The 21,293-nt window shown below is 38.6% G+C and overlaps 1 protein-coding gene across 2 annotated transcripts in view; it reads right to left on the reverse strand.

Moving 5' to 3' along the window:
* LYST (lysosomal trafficking regulator) overlaps positions 1-21,293 on the reverse strand; it is a 606,044-nt gene that overhangs the window by 150,190 nt on the left and 434,561 nt on the right. For both annotated transcript variants that reach the window (XM_053711082.1, XM_053711081.1), the window contains 8 exons: positions 20,443-20,621; positions 20,060-20,266; positions 17,643-17,819; positions 16,178-16,254; positions 14,476-14,664; positions 10,639-10,784; positions 8,955-9,051; positions 1,598-1,659 (listed from right to left, as the gene is read on the reverse strand). In XM_053711082.1, coding sequence (XP_053567057.1) covers positions 1,598-1,659; positions 8,955-9,051; positions 10,639-10,784; positions 14,476-14,664; positions 16,178-16,254; positions 17,643-17,819; positions 20,060-20,266; positions 20,443-20,621 — 1,134 coding nt within the window. The remainder of the gene's footprint in view (positions 1-1,597; positions 1,660-8,954; positions 9,052-10,638; positions 10,785-14,475; positions 14,665-16,177; positions 16,255-17,642; positions 17,820-20,059; positions 20,267-20,442; positions 20,622-21,293) is intronic.

Genomic DNA, 21,293 nt, shown 5'->3' on the forward strand with positions numbered 1-21,293 from the left:
TTTATCTGTGTCAATAATCACATCCTTCCATAAAATGTAGACCTTTGTTACACATATATACAGACACACATATTGTATATTCATTCTATATCAGTTCTATGTATATTTATACCTACACAATGCTGCTCCTTACACAAAGGTTCATAAGAGAATGAAGCAAATTTGATAATAGAAATACATTGGAAAGTTGATTAAAATTGTATGTTCTATCCAAATCATGAAAGAAAATTTGGGGGTTTCCTGTCCCTTTAAATATTTAAACTGCCCTTACTGTATTCTGAATAAACAGAAATAAATATATAATAATTTCAGGTAATTTATGTTATGAAGGTTAAAGGGACACAAAATTAAAAAATAAACTTGTGATTCAGACAAAGAATTCAGTTTTAAAAGACTTTTAAATTTACTTCTACTATCATTTTTACTTAGTTCCTTTGGTATCTAGGTATCTTTTTGTTGAACTGCATACCTAGGTAGGCTCAGGAGCAGCAACGCACAACTGGGAGCTAGATCAGTGATAGCAAACCTTGGCATTCCAGATGTTTCAGAGCTACATTTCCCATGATGCTCGACTGGACTTCAGAGTGCCTAAGCATTATGGGAAATGTAGTTCTGAAATATCTGGAGTGCCAAGGTTCACCATCACTGAGCTAGATGTTGATCGGTAGCTATGCACATATGCCTCTTGCTATTGGCTCACCAGATGTGTTTAGCTGGCAACCAGTAGTGTAGAGCTTCTCTCATGCTGACTTTTTCTTTTTTGCACATTTATGTCACTTTAATGTATAACTGAGCTAGGTTAAATAACATCTTCTAGTTTTAATGCTATATTTTACAAAAATTACATAATGCTAATATACTTATTGGGGGAGACTGGGTGAGCTGTTAGTGAAGCTAACCCACTATTATTCACTATAATTTTGTATAGCAAATTCATTTTACATCTTAAAACATGTATAATATATACATACTATTAAAGCGCCATAAAACCCAAATGTTGAAACACTTGAAAGTGATGCAGCATAGCTGTAAAAAGCTGACTAGAAAATATCACCTGAACATTTCTATGTAAAAAAGAAAGATATTTTACCTCAAAAGTTCCTCAGTAGCCACATCCCATTGTAAAGGATTTCTAAGCAGCATATCAGTATGTCTGTCCCGGGACAGCCGAAGGGATGAGCCTCGTGCACTCTCATGTTATTTCCCTATTCAGTGTAAGGAAGTTTACAATAAAATCTCATGAGAGTTAAGTCAAATCTCATGAGATCACAGTAAAAGAGTTCATGACCTCAGCACTATTGATGCTGATTGGCTGCTGTATATTTCTTCTTTTTTTTCTTCTTTTTTTTTTTACAAGCAGCTGGGCTGCAGCTGAGTATAACTTTTTTACACAGAACTTACTCAGCTGAGCTGAGGAAATTGTGAGGTAAAATATCTTCCTTTTTGCTCAGGTGATATTTTCCTGTCAGCTTTTTACAGTTATACTGCATCAGTTTCAAGTGATTTAGCATATGAGTATTATGTCCCTTTAATTTATTACCACACTGAGGATTTGTTTAATAATTACATGCATTAGAAAACAAAAAACAATACTCACCCAATAGCAGTTCCCCAAATGTTTCTCTTGAAGGAGCAACATTGATGCATCTTCGATTGACCCTACATTATAAGGAATCAAATATGCTACTGTTAAAGGGACATAAAACCCATTTTTTTTAATTTCATGATTCGGATAGAACATACAATTCTAAACAACTTCCTAATATACTTCTATTATCATTTTTCTTTGTTTTCTTGTTATCCTTTGTTGAAAAGCAGGAGGGTAAGGTCAGGAGCGTGCGCGTGTCTGCAGCGTATGGCAGCAGTTTTGCCACAATGTTATACATTAGCAATAGCACTAGATGGCAGCACTATTTCCTGTCATGTAGTGCTCCAGGCATGAGCACGCTAGCTAGATATCTCTTAAACAAAGAATAACATGAGAACGAAGAAAATTTGAAAATAGAAGTAAATTGGAATTTTTAAAAAATGGTATTCACTATCTGAATTATGAAATAAAACTTTGGATTTCATGTCCCTTTAACACATTAAGTTAAAATATGCAGTTAGATCTATGGAAAATTGATAAACCAGATCACTATCCCCGGCCAGAAATATCATGATCAGTTGAGAGCCATGACTGTGATTCTCATCTATCACGTAAATCTCTATTCACATATTATTAGCTTATATGACAGAAATAGGAAAAGTAAGATTTGCTAGTTTCCAAAGTAAAACTCTTTAAAGTGATGCTAAAGTTGCTGCATATGCTATCATTATTTATGTTTAAGAGTAATGTGGGACAATAGTCGCTATGTTTATTTGTTAAAAAATCCACAAACATTTATAATCAATTGATTTCTAAAACATTGTCTACTGTTCATTGCTCCTCCTACGTCCTACTTCCTGTTGTATATCGAGCTGTAGCTGAGAGCGGTCCAACCCTGCTCATTACGTCATTATTTTGCTCGCTCCCGATACATACCATTGGTGCATGCAAGTAAACGTCACAATGTAAACAATGAAAACAGAATTTATGCTTACCTGATAAATTACTTTCTCCAACGGTGTGTCCGGTCCACGGCGTCATCCTTACTTGTGGGATATTCTCTTCCCCAACAGGAAATGGCAAAGAGTCCCAGCAAAGCTGGTCACATGATCCCTCCTAGGCTCCGCCCACCCCAGTCATTCGACCGACGGACAGGAGGAAATATATATAGGAGAAACCATATGATACCGTGGTGACTGTAGTTAGAGAAAATAATTCATCAGACCTGATTAAAAAACCAGGGCGGGCCGTGGACCGGACACACCGTTGGAGAAAGTAATTTATCAGGTAAGCATAAATTCTGTTTTCTCCAACATTGGTGTGTCCGGTCCACGGCGTCATCCTTACTTGTGGGAACCAATACCAAAGCTTTAGGACACGGATGAAGGGAGGGAGCAAATCAGGTCACCTAAATGGAAGGCACCACGGCTTGCAAAACCTTTCTCCCAAAAATAGCCTCCGAAGAAGCAAAAGTATCAAATTTGTAAAATTTGGCAAAAGTGTGCAGTGAAGACCAAGTCGCTGCCTTACATATCTGGTCAACAGAAGCCTCGTTCTTGAAGGCCCATGTGGAAGCCACAGCCCTAGTGGAGTGAGCTGTGATTCTTTCAGGAGGCTGCCGTCCGGCAGTCTCATAAGCCAATCGGATAATGCTTTTAAGCCAAAAGGAAAGAGAGGTAGAAGTCGCTTTTTGACCTCTCCTTTTACCAGAATAAACAACAAACAAGGAAGATGTTTGTCTGAAATCTTTAGTAGCCTCTAAATAGAATTTTAGAGCACGGACTACGTCCAAATTGTGTAACAAACGTTCCTTCTTTGAAACTGGATTCGGACACAAAGAAGGTACAACTATCTCCTGGTTAATATTTTTGTTGGAAACAACTTTCGGAAGAAAACCAGGCTTAGTACGCAAAACCACCTTATCTGCATGGAACACCAGATAGGGCGGAGAACACTGCAGAGCAGATAACTCTGAAACTCTTCTAGCAGAAGAAATTGCAACCAAAAACAAAACTTTCCAAGATAGTAACTTAATATCTACGGAATGTAAGGGTTCAAACGGAACCCCTTGAAGAACTGAAAGAACTAGATTTAGACTCCAGGGAGGAGTCAAAGGTCTGTAAACAGGCTTGATCCTAACCAGAGCCTGAACAAATGCTTGAACATCTGGCACGGCTGCCAGTCTTTTGTTAAGTAAAACAGATAAAGCAGAGATCTGTCCCTTTAGAGAACTTGCAGATAATCCTTTCTCCAAACCTTCTTGTAGAAAGGATAGAATCTTAGGAATTCTTATCTTGTTCCATGGGAATCCTTTAGATTCACACCAACAGATATATTTTTTCCATATTTTATGGTAAATTGTTCTAGTTACAGGCTTTCTAGCCTGAATCAGAGTATCTATTACAGAATCTGAAAACCCACGCTTTGATAAAATCAAGCGTTCAATCTCCAAGCCATCAGTTGGAGGGAAACCAGATTCGGATGTTCGAATGGACCCTGAACAAGAAGGTCCTGTCTCAAAGGTAGCTTCCATGGTGGAGCCGATGACATATTCACCAGGTCTGCATACCAAGTCCTGCGTGGCCACGCAGGAGCTATCAAGATCACCGAGGCCCTCTCCTGATTGATCCTGGCTACCAGCCTGGGGATGAGAGGAAACGGTGGGAATACATAAGCTAGGTTGAAGGTCCAAGGTGCTACTAGTGCATCTACTAGAGTCGCCTTGGGATCCCTGGATCTGGACCCGTAGCGAGGAACCTTGAAGTTCTGACGAGACGCCATCAGATCCATGTCTGGAATGCCCCATAATTGAGTTATTTGGGCAAAGATTTCCGGATGGAGTTCCCACTCCCCCGGATGGAATGTCTGACGACTCAGAAAATCCGCTTCCCAATTTTCCACTCCTGGGATGTGGATCGCAGACAAGTGGCAGGAGTGATCCTCCGCCCATTGAATTATCTTGGTCACTTCTTTCATCGCCAGGGAACTCCTTGTTCCCCCCTGATGATTGATATATGCAACGGTCGTCATGTTGTCTGGCTGAAACCTTATGAATTTGGCCTTTGCTAGTTGAGGCCAAGCTCTGAGAGCATTAAATATCGCTCTCAGTTCCAGAATGTTTATCGGGAGAAGAGACTCTTCCCGAGACCATAGACCCTGAGCTTTCAGGGATTCCCAGACCGCGCCCCAGCCCACTAGGCTGGCGTCGGTCGTGACAATGATCCACTCTGGTCTGCGGAAGCTCATTCCCTGTGACAGATTGTCCAGGGTCAGCCACCAACGGAGTGAATCTCTGGTCTTTTAATCTACTTGAATCGTCGGAGACAAGTCTGTATAATCCCCATTCCACTGTCTGAGCATGCACAGTTGTAATGGTCTTAGATGAATTCGTGCAAAAGGAACTATGTCCATTGTTGCAACCATCAATCCTATTACTTCCATGCACTGCGCTATGGAAGGACGAGGAACAGAATGAAGTACTTGACAAGAGCTTAGAAGTTTTGATTTTCTGACCTCTGTCAGAAAAATCCTCATTTCTAAGGAATCTATTATTGTTCCCAAGAAGGGAACTCTTGTTGACGGGGACAGAGAACTTTTTTCTTTGTTCACCTTCCATCCGTGAGATCTGAGAAAGGCTAGGACGATGTCCGTATGAGCCTTTGCTTTTGACAGGGACGACGCTTGAATCAGGATGTCGTCCAAGTAAGGTACTACTGCAATGCCCCTTGGTCTTAGAACCGCTAGAAGGGACCCTAGTACCTTTGTGAAAATCCTTGGAGCAGTGGCTAATCCGAATGGAAGTGCCACAAACTGGTAATGCTTGTCCAGAAAAGCAAACCTTAGGAACTGATGATGTTCCTTGTGGATAGGAATATGTAGGTACGCATCCTTTAAATCCACGGTGGTCATAAATTGATTTTCCTGGATAGTAGGTAGGATCGTTCGAATAGTTTCCATTTTGAACGATGGTACCCTGAGAAATTTGTTTAGGATCTTTAGATCCAAAATTGGTCTGAATGTTCCCTCTTTTTTGGGAACTATGAACAGATTGGAATAAAATCCCATTCCTTGTTCTCTTATTGGAACTGGATGTATCACTCCCATCTTTAACAGGTCTTCTACACAATGTAAGAATGCCTGTCTCTTTATTTGGTTTGAAGATAATTGAGACCTGTGGAACCTTCCCCTTGGGGGTAGTTCCTTGAATTCCAGGAGATAACCTTGAGAAACTATTTCTAGCGCCCAAGGATCCTGAACATCTCTTGCCCAAGCCTGAGCAATGAGAGAAAGTCTGCCCCCCACTAGATCCGGTCCCGGATCGGGGGCTATCCCTTCATGCTGTTTTGGTAGCAGTGGTAGGCTTCTTGGCCTGCTTACCCTTGTTCCAGCCTTGCATTGGTTTCCAGGCTGGTTTGGGTTGTGAAGTATTACCCTCTTGCTTAGAGGATACAGAATTAGAGGCTGGTCCGTTTCTGCGAAAGGGACGAAAATTAGGCTTATTTTTAGCCTTAAAGGACCTATCCTGTGGGAGGGCGTGGCCCTTTCCCCCAGTGATGTCTGAAATAATCTCTTTCAAATCAGGTCCAAATAATGTTTTACCTTTGAAAGGAATGTTAAGCAATTTTGTCTTGGAAGACACATCCGCTGACCAAGACTTTAGCCAAAGCGCTCTGCGTGCCACGATAGCAAACCCTGAATTTTTCGCCGCTAATCTAGCTAATTGCAAAACGGCATCTAAAACAAAAGAGTTAGCCAATTTAAGTGCTTGAACTCTGTCCATAACCTCCTCATACGAAGATTCTTTACTGAGCGACTTTTCTAGTTCTTCGAACCAGAAACACGCTGCCGTAGTGACAGGAACAATGCATGAAATTGGTTGTAGAAGGTAACCTTGCTGTACAAAAATCTTTTTAAGCAAACCCTCTAATTTCTTATCCATAGGATCTTTGAAAGCACAACTATCCTCGATAGGAATAGTAGTGCGTTTGTTTAGAGTAGAAACCGCCCCCTCGACCTTGGGGACTGTCTGCCATAAGTCCTTTCTGGGGTCGACTATAGGAAATAATTTCTTAAATATAGGGGGGGGAACAAAAGGTATGCCGGGCCTTTCCCACTCTTTATTTACTATGTCCGCCACCCGCTTGGGTATAGGAAAAGCGTCGGGGGGCACCAGAACCTCTAGGAACTTGTCCATCTTACATAATTTCTCTGGAATGACCAAATTGTCACAATCATCCAAAGTAGATAACACCTCCTTAAGCAGTGCGCGGAGATGTTCTAATTTAAATTTAAATGTCACAACATCAGGTTCAGCTTGATGAGAAATTTTTCCTGAATCTGAGATTTCTCCATCAGACAAAACCTCCCTTATGGCCCCTTGAGATTGGTGTGAGGGTATGTCAGAACAGTTATCATCAGCGTCCTCTTGCTCTTCAGTGTTTAAAACAGAGCAATTGCGCTTTCTCTGATAAGTAGGCATTTTGGATAAAAGATTTGCTATGGAGTTATCCATTACAGCCGTTAATTGTTGCATGGTAATAAGTATTGGCGCACTAGATGTACTAGGGGCCTCCTGTGTGGGCATAACTGGTGTAGACACAGTAGGGGATGATGTAGTATCATGTTTACTCCCCTCATTTGAGGAATCATCTTGGGCAATATCATTATCTGTGGCATTACTGTCCTTACTTTGTTTGGACACTATGGCACAATTATCACATAAATTTAAATGGGGAGACACATTGGCTTTCATACATATAGAACATAGCTTATCTGATGGTACAGACATGTTAAACAGGCTTAAACTTGTCAACAAAGCACAAAAAACGTTTTAAAATAAAACCATTACTGTCACTTTAAATTTCAAACTGAAAACACTTTATTACTGAATATGTGAAAAAGTATGAAGGAATTGTTCACCAAATTTCAGAGCTTTAACCCTTAAATTAACGGAACCGGAGCCGTTTTCAAATTTAACCCCTATACAGTCCCAGCTATATGCTTTGCTGAGACCCAACCAAGCCCAGAGGGGAATACGATACCAAATGACGCCTTCTAGAAGCTTTTTTAGTGATTCTTAGATCCTCACACATGCATCTGCATGCCTTGCTCTCCAAAAACAACTGCGCAGTAATGGCGCGAAAATGAGGCTGAGTCTATAACTAGAAAGGCCCCCAGACTAAAAAAGGTGTCCAACACAGTGCCTGCCGTTTTTTAAACGTTCCCCAAGATTATAATGCCAATTATAAGCTACAATCTGCATAATATGCCCCAATAAAGCAATCGTTTTAGCCCATAAAAATGTCTACCAGTTTTTAAGCCCTTTTTTAAGCCCTTTATTCTTTTATATTTGACTAAGAAAATGGCTTACCGGTCCCCATGAGGGGAAATGACAGCCTTCCAGCATTACATGGTCTTGTTAGAAATATGGCTAGTCATACCTTAAGCAGAAAGGTCTGCTAACTGTTTCCCCCAACTGAAGTTACTTCATCTCAACAGTCCTGTGTGGAAACAGCAATCGATTTTAGTTACTGTCTGCTAAAATCATCTTCCTCTTACAAACAGAAATCTTCATCCTTTTCTGTTTCAGAGTAAATAGTACATACCAGCACTATTTTAAAATAACAAACACTTGATAGAAGAATAAAAACTACATTTAAACACCAAAAAACTCTTAACCATCTCCGTGGAGATGTTGCCTGTGCAACGGCAAAGAGAATGACGGGGGTGGGCGGAGCCTAGGAGGGATCATGTGACCAGCTTTGCTGGGACTCTTTGCCATTTCCTGTTGGGGAAGAGAATATCCCACAAGTAAGAATGACGCCGTGGACCGGACACACCAATGTTGGAGAAATCGGCGATTCATTGTTTACATCTGTGAATGAAACACGTATATGTTTTGCTCCGATCCAGATCCCCTAGCCTAGACTAAACTATGTTACTAACGTAACTTGGAATTCCCTAGTGTTACTACCACACATACATTAAACGGGTGCGCGCATGGGATGATTGACATCCAGAAATGACTCGCGCATGCACTTTAGACGAATGGGGAGTGTCAGAAAAAGTCCAGGTCGATTTCCATAGGCTAAAAAGAAAACATGATCACAATATTAAAAAAAAAAAATGCAGCCGGGTGGACTACGAAACGATAGAAATCTGAAGATTGAAAGGTAATAAAAGTTTAAAAAATTTAAATTATTACAATTCATGAATGAAACTCATACTAAATTAAAGGGACTAAGCTTAGGGCGGTTGTGCAGACACGCAACTTTACCATCACTTTAAGCTATATTTAGTCGACAATATATGTACAATGCAAAAAAAGAAACATAAAAACAATTATAAACATTTTCATAACATTTACCTTATTAGCTCACTTGCAGCTTTATCTTTTACAGTAGAAGAAAATGATGAATGGGTTTTGTCTTCAAAAAGGTAAGATAATGGTGGCTTAATTGTTTCTGTAAAAGGAAAATAGACAATCATCAGCAACGAACAAAAGCTATACATTTGGATGATTAGATTTGTTTTATTATAGTTATCTAAGACAGGGTTCTACAATGTTTTTTTCTCACAAGTCCCAGTGCCATGATACCAAAAACCTTCATAAACCTTCACAACAAGATAGCTGCAATTTTTGTAAAAGTGACTAAAATGTGTGTGTACTTTATTTGTGATTGTAGTCAAACTTGAAAGTGTTGTAAAAGGTAATAACACACACACCATACACTCTCTCATACAACGCAACACACACACCACACACTCTCATACAACACACACACACACCACACACACTCTCATACAACACATCCACACACTTTCATACAACACACACCACACACACTCTCATACAACGCAACACACACATTCCCATACAACACACACACCAGTCACTCTCTCATACAACACACACCACGCACACTCTCATAACCCCCCCCCAACACACACTCCAAAAAAAAACCACACACACAAATTGTGACCCTGACCGCGGTTTGAAGAACCCTAATCTAATACATGTATAAACTACAGCCATAATATTCTTTTATACTTAGGGGGCGATTTATCAAGCTGATGCGGACAGGGGCACACATACGCGCCCCTGTTCGCTGCAGCTCACATCTGGCGGGCTGAATTCCCTTGGGGGAATTCAGCATTGCACACAAGCGCTATTTTGCGCTAGCGTGCAATCCCACCCCCTGCCCGCGCACAGCCAATCACGCGGGCAGGAGCTGTCAAGAGGTGGCGAAAGGGTAGGGAAGCAGCGGTCTTATGACCGCTGCTTGTTAAATGTGGCGTGCAGGTTCTCTTGTGAGAACCTGCAGTCGTAGGCAGACTTTGCCTGCCGAAAGGGTTTAATAAATCAACCCCTATACCCTTGGACAATACCTGATTAAAGGCCGGTAAACATGGCGGTGGACAGTGGGAGGGTAAGAGAGTTGTTGGTTGGGGATCAGGGAGGGTAATGAGGGACCCCTACACTACAAAAATAAATAAAGAAATATATTTTTTTTAAAAACTCCGAACCTGCATTCTTGCAGACTGTCTGCCAGCACCTAAGATGGTGGAGACCAGTGGGGGGGGGGGGGGGGGGTTAGGACAGAAGAGATATATCTGGAAGGGATCAAGGAGTTGCGAGGTGTCAGGTGGGAGGGTAATCTACACTACCGCAAAAAAATTAACCTTACAAGCTAACTGATTAACCACTTCACTGCCAAAGTTTTCTAAAGTGTTGTTTTGGCAGCTGCAATTAGCGGCCTTCTAATTTCTAATGCCAGATTTTTTATTTTTTTTAGACCTTAGATTGTAATATAGGAGTTTCTCCTTCATTTTTTAAAACCCTGCGTAGCAAAATAAACAGCTATCAAGCCAAAATTTTCACTCCTAAAATACATTACTGATGTGGTTTCTTAGACCATCTCGTCTGAGCAGAAAGCTTTAGATCCTCAGGCCAATAGGGAAACAAAAGGCTACAGGGACTGTTTCTAGGACTGTGAGATAAAGACGGGAGCTTTTTAAAAAAGATAGCATACAATATATGATAAACTTACCTTCTGGTTTTCGTCTGTCTTTGAGAATATACTTGTTAGGAATTGTTAAATAACATCTTTGCAGACGCCGTCTCTCTCTGTTTGGACCTTCTGTTGGATCTAACTGCCAAGATGTTGGGTAGGATTCTGGGTCATACCAAACAGCCCTTTAATAACGAGAAAGAATACAACATTGTTTTATGGAATCGACTGTTTTTTAAAGCTTTTAGCTGTATGTACAACATAACTGTATATATTTAAATGAGTCAAAGCATTACAAAAAGTAAGGACTACTGCGACCTTGCAGAATACATCAAGTGAACCAATAACTTAGTCATATATGTGCAGCCACCAATCACCAACTAGTTCCTACTAATGCATTGCTGCTCTTGAGCCTAACGAGCTATGCATTTTAACAAAAGATATTAAAAGAACAAAAAAAATTAGCTAATGGAAGTAAAAAAGAAAGTTGTTGAAAATTGTATGCTCTACCTCAGCGGTTCCCAAACTGCTGCGGTGCAGTTAGGATCGTTATGTGACCGGAGGGGCTTATTGTCGTAAGAACAAACGGCCAGAGGGGAGAACTCTGCTTTGCTGTGTAGTTAAAGGAGCACATGCGTTATTATGTGTGGCAGACAGGAATTGCTAATCATTCGGGCACACTGCAAGTATAACTTTTTTGCTTGCAGCTAATGTCCGTGACTCACCCTTAGTCGATAGTTAAAAAAAACCCAGTTAATAACAACTTGAGTTTTATTTTACTGCAGGGAGTGGGGACTGACTGTGGAGTCTCCTCTTGGAACATTTGGAGTGACTGGGGTGCTATTATATTGTACACTGCAAGGGAAGGCAAAAAGTTGCTGTTGTATTAGAGGGTTAAAATTATATTAGCGCCATTTTTGGACCATCTGGGTTGTTTGTGCAGCTCTGTGAATAATACTGATTGACAATAACTGTTTTAGTGACAGGGACCCAGCAACCAAATTCCCAACATGTACCCCTTACATAATGCAACTAAATTACAAAGCAAATTTGATGATAAAAATAAATTGGAAAGCTGTTTAAAATTGCATGTCCTATCTGAATCATGAAAGTTTCATTTTGACATTACTGTCCCTTTAAGCGAACAGTACAATGTTGCACAAAAATGTGTGTGTGTGTTCACTAATACATTTAAAAGGTAGAGAAGGGAAAGAAAGTCATTTTTTCTTTTCACGTGTCTGAAACTAACTTTATACACACACATGCCTATCAGAACAGTACGGTGGTAGCAAAATTGCAGTGTTACAGCTTTAACCCTTTCACTACCGGGACTTCCAGACAAAAACGTGCCCAAAATACCAAAACATTTTTAGCATTTTTGCTATCACTCCAGAAACAGAAATAGAGCCTTGTTTTTTTTTTATTATTTACCTATCAAATCTATATATAGACAACTCAAGGTATTGATCTATGCCCATTTTGGTATATTTCATGCCACCATTTCACCGCCAAATGCCATCAAATAAAAAAATGTGGTACTTTTTTCACAAACTTTGGTCTTTCTCACAGAAATGATTTACATACTGCTTGTGCAACCATGGCACAAATGTTTGTAAACGTTTCTCTGGTATCCCCTTTGTTCATAAATAGCAGACATATATGGATTTGGCATTGCTTTTTGGTAATTAGAAGGCCGCTAATTGCAGCTGCGCACCACACTTCAATTATTCCCGGGAGTGAAGGGGTTAATTAGGTAGCTTAAAAGGTTCATTTTAGCTTTAGTGTAGAGATTACCCTGCCATCTGACACTTCCCAACCCCTGATCCCTCCAAAACAGCTCTCTGCCCTCCGTCACCCCCCACTCGTCACCCCCATCCTAGGTACTAGCAGACAGTCTGCCAGTATGAAAATTTAAGGCTTTCTTTTTTTTTTATATAAAATATATATATAAAAAAATTTTTTCTAGATTTTCTGCAGTGTAGAATCCCCCTTACCCTCACCTTCCTGATCTCCCCCCCCCAAACAGCTCTCTAAACCTACCCTTTCCTAACTACAGCCGCCATCTTAGGTACTGGCAGCTTTGTGCCAGTATCTAAAAAACGTCTTATTTTAGCAACATTTTTTCCCCAATATTTTTAATGGTGCTTTTCCGTAGTGGAGTGTCCCCCCCACCCACGATCTTTAGCTTAGGGACCCCCAAACCAACTTTTACGTAGTGTAGCTGCCCCATCCCTCCCTGCCCTTTGCTTGAATTTGCCCGTTTACTGGAGCACGTTAAATAACCAGCCATTATAAGTGGCTGGTTAAAGCTCCCGTGAGCGTCCGGTAGCACTTTGTGCTGAGTGCACATAACGGCATCAGAACGTATGTAAGCATGTTTTCATATATATGTGCTAATATGTGTATATACACATAAATATATGTATGTATATATATATATATTTTAAATTTGCTGCGCGACTTACCCACTGCGCTGCTCTACGTTCTCTGCCGTGTATGCTTGGCATTAGAACTAGGCTCCCACTGAAGCCTATGGAAGCGTACTTTCATGAAAGCAATGCTTCCCTGCAATGAGAGTGTGAGGTTGCGTTCACATTGTGCTTACCTAGTAATACCAGCGCACATTTGCATGTGCTGGTAATAGTGAGTGGAGCGCAAATATAGTATTCTTGGCCTTAATAGGTCCTGGTGTATATATCTAGAACCAATGTAAAATTTGGTCTACTCAGTAGATAAAGCACAAATAATTTATATAAATGAAACACTTATTAGACATATATAAGCAGCAATGAAGAAACATTGATTTCTTAAAGGGATACTAAACCCAAATTTTTTTCTTTCCTGATTCAGATAGAGCATGCAATTTTAAGCAACTTTCTAATTTACTCCTATTATCAATTTGTATTTGTTCTCTTGGTATCTTTATTTGAAAAGCAGGAATGAAAGCTTAGGAGCCGGCCCATTTTAGGTTCAGCACCTGGGTACCGCTTGCTGATTGGTGGCTTAAAGATACATAATTAAGGATCGTTGTACTTTTTTCACTTTGCTGCAATAAATTGCATATGATTACAGTGCTGCTGTATCCTATTAATTTTGGTGGCTAAATGTAGCTACCAATTAGCAAGCGCTATCCAGGGTGCTAAACAAAAAATGGGACAGCTCTTAAGCTTTCATACCTGCTTTTTTATATGTTTAAATTAGAAAGTTGCTTAAAATTGCATTCTGTATCCGATTCATGAAAGAAAAAAAAAATTGTGTTTAGTATCCCTTTAAAAGACATTTTTAAAAAAAAAAAACAATAACACAAATAATCCCCCCCCCCCCCCCCACAAAAACGATAAAAGTTGACAAAATATACAGTGCAATGCCAGTAATATTACATTTATAGCAAATAAATGTAAAATAATAGATAGGCGTAAGACAACACTTTATGAATACAGCTTAGATGTGGTCATAGGTAAAACAATAAAATATACAATGCACAAGGGATATATATTTTCTTTCCAGCTCTACAAGTGCAAGATTAGTTATTTATTAAACCAATTTAGCTAAGCAATTGCTTATAATTAGCCTGTTCATGTGGCAGTGGACAGATAGGCACTTCAACAAAATTTAATAAGAAAAGTCCCTCATGTCGAAATATAATGAGCACTTAAAATTGTCTTTAAAATGTCTGGCCTGATTCTTTTCTCTCTCTCTCTCTTTTTTTTTTTTTTAAACAGCTGGATACTGCCTACATATTAAATACATTAGTACACTTAAATGATGGACCCTACAAAATGAGACTAATGCTGTACGTTACTTCTAATTAAAATAATTAGCTGTTATGAAATTAAATATCAGCTTTAGCTGTGCACTCAAATAAAAAGTACTAACCTGTCATGCGTGAGTTGCTGAACAAGCTCTTGCCAGTGTCGGCTTGCGCTCAAATCCACTTTGTACATGCTCCGAATATGCTGCATCACCTTCTTCCTTTCCATTCCTTGAGATAGCGACACGCTTTGAGTTATATCCCCAGCAATTTTAGAAATGTCCTTTGACTTTGCTTCCAAGCGCTGAAACAGACTTTCAAAACATGGCAACAATAAGTATTACATGTCTATTACATGCAGTTATATGAGTGTATACTGTCCCTTTAAAGTCTCTAATGATCACGGATGTTTACAATGTACACTAACCTTTTCTTACCTCAGTTCCTTGTATCTTTTGTTATCCCCTTAAACCCTTTTAGCATGTAAACCTAGAAGCCCAGCTGTCCTGTAGATCACATTCATGAGAGGTGATTTACAACAGTTGACAACTCTTGGAAGGGCCCTCTACCCATTTGTGCCTACAAATGCCATCTTTTGTATATTTTAGCTATGCTTATAGCACTGCTGAATCTGTTGACGCTCTTCAAATAACTGATAAACATAATAATAACTTATTATATACTCCAACTTAATACCTCATGAAGCTTTCCTCTAGGACACATCCCATTTGACTGTTATGTCCTCTCCACATATTTTAGAGCTACAAAGTATATTTGACACATTTCTATGAATGGACTTTAACATAACCAGTTAATAACTACTTCATATGTTTTCATTCACCCATTTCCCTTTTAGACTCAGTCAAACCACCAAGATCTTTTATACAGTACAGGTAAAAATCTCCAAATTTCCAATGTCAAAATCTACAGTTCTTCCAAAATCCAGACTTTCTTTAATACTTTTTTATTTTTTTATAAATAACATTATTTTTACAATTTTATCTGCCAATAAGTCACAACCTTCTTGGTCTGGTTTTTGTGTTCTAAAATGCAAATGCTAGTCAATATTTATTTAAATCCACTATTACCTTTCTGATTACAGTACTGTACTATCCTTCTGAGGGTACTATGTATACAAAATGATTACAAATGATATAAAACTACCTATAGCTTACGTATAAGCTGTATAACATATAAATATTGCCTAAATGACATAATATGTATTGTTGTTTACATTAGCTCAAATCCCCTCTTTAACCCTTTCCCGCCGTTAGGACATTCTATGCCGCTCTAACTGCGCTTGGCTTTAGCGCCATTAGGACGACATGGAACGGCCTAGCCATTTGGCTGTCCTGAAACCATTGCCCCTTCCTAAATGGGATAGCAGGCTGCAAAGGGCGTGCCTAGCGTCATAGGCACTCCCTCTGTCCCAATACCATCATTGAAATCACGTGATCGTATGAACGATCACATGATTTAAATTTTTTTCTGATTTGTATACAAATAAATCCCGGCAGGAAGGGGTTGAACTGTCCCATTTTACAGATGCAAATATACAAATATTCCAAAATCCAAACATTTTCCGGTTCCAAGCAGTTTGGATAATGGGTTTTGTACCTGTATTTTCAATTCATCACACATCTTATGAATTCATACTTTATTGCAAAGCACTGTAGAACTTGATTGAGACTCTAACAATATAAAATGCATCTGTTTAAAGCATTAGCATTTTTGGGGGGGAACTGTTTTCAATTGTTCTTACTACAAAACAAAGTCTATGGTTATAAATTATAAAAACAATTGCAGCATAAAAAGAAAGTGTCTTACTTTTGTTGGTTATTTGAAATGGTTTTCCTCCAGGCAGCTTTATTTGTATTCTCTTCATTCTCATATTTTTTCTGCTCCTGAGAGACATTCAAGTACATATTTATGCACATAAAGTATGAACAGTATAATGATAACAGTAAATATGACACTTAACAGGACATTACAGTCAAAATTAGCAGCAGTGTTTGTAACTATGTATAACATATCTACAAACAATGTTGCCAGCACTGCTACCAGATGGCTAAAGACACATGCATGCTCCTGAGCTCCTTTGAGACTACCTAGGTTAACTCTTTAATCAAGGGTACTAAGAGAACAAAGAAAATTTGATAAAAGCAGTAGATTGGATACCATGAAAGTTTAATTTTGACTTTATTGTCCCCTTTAAGAAGGGGTATCAAGCTCAATGTATATTTGGGCAACTGGCAAAGTGTTCTTCTCCCATGGGGGCCACTTGAACTCCGGAACTGGATATACTAAGAACTGGAAGTGACATTTACCCAAGTAGTAGTTTATGGTGGAAATTGTAGCCCACAATAGACATATACACTTGTCTATATTAATCTTGTGAGTGCCAAGTAAAGTGATCTTTATGGAATAATGTAAAAAGTGACAATTATCCAAGCAGTGCATAATGGGAGTCTACACTCAACACTTGTCTTTATGTTTATCTTGTGAGGGCCTGTATAAAACGTCAACTAGATACACTTCTTAGAACCCTAAAAAAAAAACAACTTACTGCCCAAATTAATAGTTTACCTATTTAACAAGCGAGGGCCAGATAAAACTATCTTGAGGGCCACATATGGCACAGGGGCCAGTACTTTGAGACCGGCTTAAAGGGACAATGAACCTAAATTTTTTTTCTTTCATGATTCAGATAGAGCATGCAATTTTAAGCAACTTTCTAATTTACTTCTATTATCACTTTTTCTTCATTCTCTTGCAATCTTTATTTAAAAAGCAAGAATGTAAGTTTAGAAGCCAGCCTATTTTTGGTTCACAACCTGGGTTGTGCTTGCTGATTCGTGGCTAAATGCACCCACCAATAAACAAGTTCTGTGCAGGGTTCTAAACCTAAACTTGGGTTGCTCCTTTAGCTTAGATGCCTACTTTTTTCAAATAAAGATAGCAAGAGAATGAAGAAAAATTGCTAATAGGAATAAAATCGAAAGTTGCTTAAAATTGAATGCTCTATCTGAATCATAAAAGAAAAAAAATATGGGTTTAGTATCCCTTTAAAGAAAGTAACTTGGTGTGATGTACTATACATTAGTTCCCATCAAACCATGATCATCGTTTGATTAAAATTGTATAAGGTATAAAGCGGTTATGAATTAATATGTATGGACATGATATGGTATATGTGAATTACTAAATTGCGCCTTGTAAGACCAAACTGCATTATCATCTAAGTGTATTACTCATTATATATACATATACATTAAAGATCTTATTACCGCACCTCTTTGATAGCTTTTATTAAGTCCGGCTTTGGTGGAGCATTTGGAGGGATACATTTATAGCCAGACAACTTTAGTGCACTTAAAAATGCTGCCGCAGTAGCCTGCTCCTCTTTTGTTAGCTCTTCTTTGTGGTCGTGCATTAATTCATACAAATACAGGACGAGCTTAGGTCCATGCTAAAATACAAAATATTGGCAATAGTTAGACATACGTGGATATAAATTCATGTCCATATAAGAAAAAACTGTAATAAAATATAATTTAAAAGGGATACTAAACCCACATTTTTTCTTTCATGATATAGATAGAGCATGCAATTTTAAGCAACTTACTAATTTACTCCTGTTATCAACTTTTCTTTGTTCTCTCTTGCTATCTTTATTTGAAAAAGCAAGAACGTAAACTTAAGAGCCGGCTCATTTTTGGTTCAGCACCTGGATAGCGCTTGCTGATTGAAGGCTAATTGTACCCAGGGTTCTGAACCAAAAATGGGCCGGCTCTTAAGTTTACATTCTTGCTTTTTCAAATATCAAGAGAACGAAAAAAAAAAAAGAAAAAAGTTGTAAATGAGAAAGTTGCTTAAAATTACCTGCTCTATCTGATTTATGAAAGAAAAAAAATTGGGTTTTTAATCCCTTTAGTCTATTTCATTTAACTTGAGCCCATATTATCACTACTGGCTTAGAGGAAAATGAGATATCACACAACAGACTTGTAATGTACTTGCCAGCAAGGCTGGATCGACCTACCAGGATACCAAGAGATTTCCTGGTGGGCTAAAGCAGCTGGAGTTTAAAATGTGGTGCTGCTGGTGAGGTAATGCAGCTGTATCACATTTTCATTTTTCCTCTGAGATATATTTATTAATGTTACAAAGTATTTCTTTAAGTAAGTTTTACTTCTAAAACCATGTACCATTTAGTAACCCTCCTTTAAATAGTTTCTAGTGTCTTCTCTAGATCACAATTTGAATAATCATTTTCACACCATGAAAGGGAGTCATGGATAAAATTGGGTTGTAGACTGCTTATTTAACAACAATCTGACATTTTTATTCTGAAAACAAATTGGGTGAAGGAGTATTCGATTAATCCCTTTGAGAAAATTAGGGTTGGTGCATTCTGCAGACTCAATGGAAAATAGAATGGAAAATTCTTCCAAGGCTGCTTTTTATTCCCAGTCAGCGCAGCTTGTCAGCACATAATGAGGGCCTATTAATCAAATGTCTTGTGGACCTGATCCGACAGTGCGGATCAGGTCCGCAAGACATCGCTGAATACGGAGAGAAATATTCAGCATTGCACCAGCAGCTCACAAGAGCTGCTGGTGCAACGCCGCCCCCTGCAGACTCGCGGCCAGAATTGTTATTGTTTACAAATATAGATAATCCCTTTATTACCCATTCCCCTGTTTTGCACAACCAACACAGTTATACAGTATTTATATACTTTTAACCTCTGTGATTACCTTGTATCTAAGCCTCTGCAAACTGCCCCTTTATTTCAGTTCTTTTGTCAGACTTGAATTTAGCCAATCAGTGCCCTCTCACTTGTAAATCCACGGGCGTGGTCACAATGTTATCTATATGAAACATATGAATATGAATGTAGGCCCTCTAGCTTAGAGGCCTATATATCAAAGGTCTGTTGGACCTGATCTGACATTGTGGATCAGGTCCGACAGACCTTGCTAAATGCGGAGAGCAATACGCTCTCCGTATTCAGCATTGCACCAGCAGCTCTTGTGAGCTGCTGGTGCAACGCCGCCCCCTGCAGATTCACGGCCAATCAGCCGCCAGCAGGAAGGTGTCAATCAACCCGATCTTACTCGATCGGGTTGAATTTCCGGCGATTCCTGTCTGCCTGCTCAGAGCAGGCGGACAGGGTTATGGAGCAGCGGTCTTTAGACCACTGTTTCATAACTGCTGTTTCTGGCGAGTCTGAAGACTCGCCAGAAACACGGCCCTTCAAGCTCCATTTGGATCTTGATAAATGGGCCTCATAAACTCAATGATTCCTTTTTGGGCAAACCTTTACATACTATATATTTATCTAGGGCAAAGTTTTAAAATATTAATGTATCTGGGAAGTATTGGTTTTCATGGCTAATTGTTATCTCACTATGGGCCCAATATTCAAAACCTCGCCGCTCAGGGGAGATGATCTAAGGAGTCTCGTCAGTACAGCGAGGCCCTTAAAAAAATAATTAGAAACACAAAATTTAACTTGAGAAATGTTTATGTTGAATGTAATGTTCTTTATGTGAAACAAAGACTCCTACATTACAATACAAGGTCTAAAAAAAATCCCAAAGATTTTCCATGATTTCTCTCCATGCCAGCAAAGATTTGAAAATCTGGGCCTATGTTTACTCATTAAAGGTGTTTCTGTGCTTATGTATAAAGCACATAACTTACCTGCAAACCCGGGCTAAGGCATTCTCGTAGAATATCTTGATTCTTTGATTCATTGACCATTTCCAGAGCTTGTTTTCTTCCTTCAATTGGTTGCGAAGGCGATAAAAGATGAACAATGAGTCTACCAAGCTGAACTCGAAAAGTGTCTTTACAAGACCAGAGTATTGTTTTCCACTGCTGTTTGGGGGAACTGCTCCTACCTCCACCCTGTACACGCATCAATAAAAGTTATGATCAAAATATATTAGAATAAGATAAAATATAAAAAATATGTTTATTCATTTTTGTTCCTCAAGCTAATTTGAAAATTGAACAGGGGGATTATAAATTATTACAGTATGAAAAAAAAATAGTTTCTAACTAGAAAACTAAGATATACATACCAGAGAGAGTTTAATTCCCTCGATCATAGTTTTAAAAAGTTCATTTTGAAACTTAATTTTTATGTTGGAAAGATCTGATTGCATCTCTTCTTCTGAAGATTCAAACTGTGATCCAGAAAACATCCTTTTCTCCGAGGTATCTGATGCACTCAGGTCAACAAGGCAGTCTTCATTAATATCTATGTAAAAAGAGAAAATGGAACATTATAAGACCTAGGGTCAATTAGAGAATAATACTGTATGACAATATAAAATGTACATTTATTTGGTTTTAGCTCCAATCATAAATGAAGGTGTGGGGAAAAACACTATTTTCTTAATTAATACAATGATTATGAACCCAACTACAATTTTTCGAATACCTATTATTTTTATTTTTTTTAATTTGTTGAACAGAACAGCACTTCAAGCTTTGAAGTGTATCTAAACATGTACAGTAACTACCCAATAGTTAACAAAATAAAAAAAGATATAGAAATATCTGACATTTCCCCATCAAATTCATATGTTTATGGTTCTAATCACTTCATTCCTGGACATTCTTGATGCAAGATATTCTTTACTCTCTCAGTACAATAAAAACAAATAAAATAATAAAAAATTGGTGAACCCATAAGTCGTAATTTAAACCAAACAGAGGTAAATGGAAAAAAATAATAATTCTCGAGCAGTCATTAAAAACAAAAAAAACAAAAACATGCAATCAAATTATCATTTGAAATCACACATAATGTGCGTCTAATACCACAGTAGTACATATGTATTCAGGTTGACACAAACATGCATTCTAGTCAGTGAATATTATGGAAACAGATTTACGCCCTAAAATATAATAAGTGGAAATGGAGAAT

This window comes from Bombina bombina, chromosome 4, assembly GCF_027579735.1.
Source record: "Bombina bombina isolate aBomBom1 chromosome 4, aBomBom1.pri, whole genome shotgun sequence".
Lineage (NCBI taxonomy): Eukaryota > Metazoa > Chordata > Amphibia > Anura > Bombinatoridae > Bombina > Bombina bombina.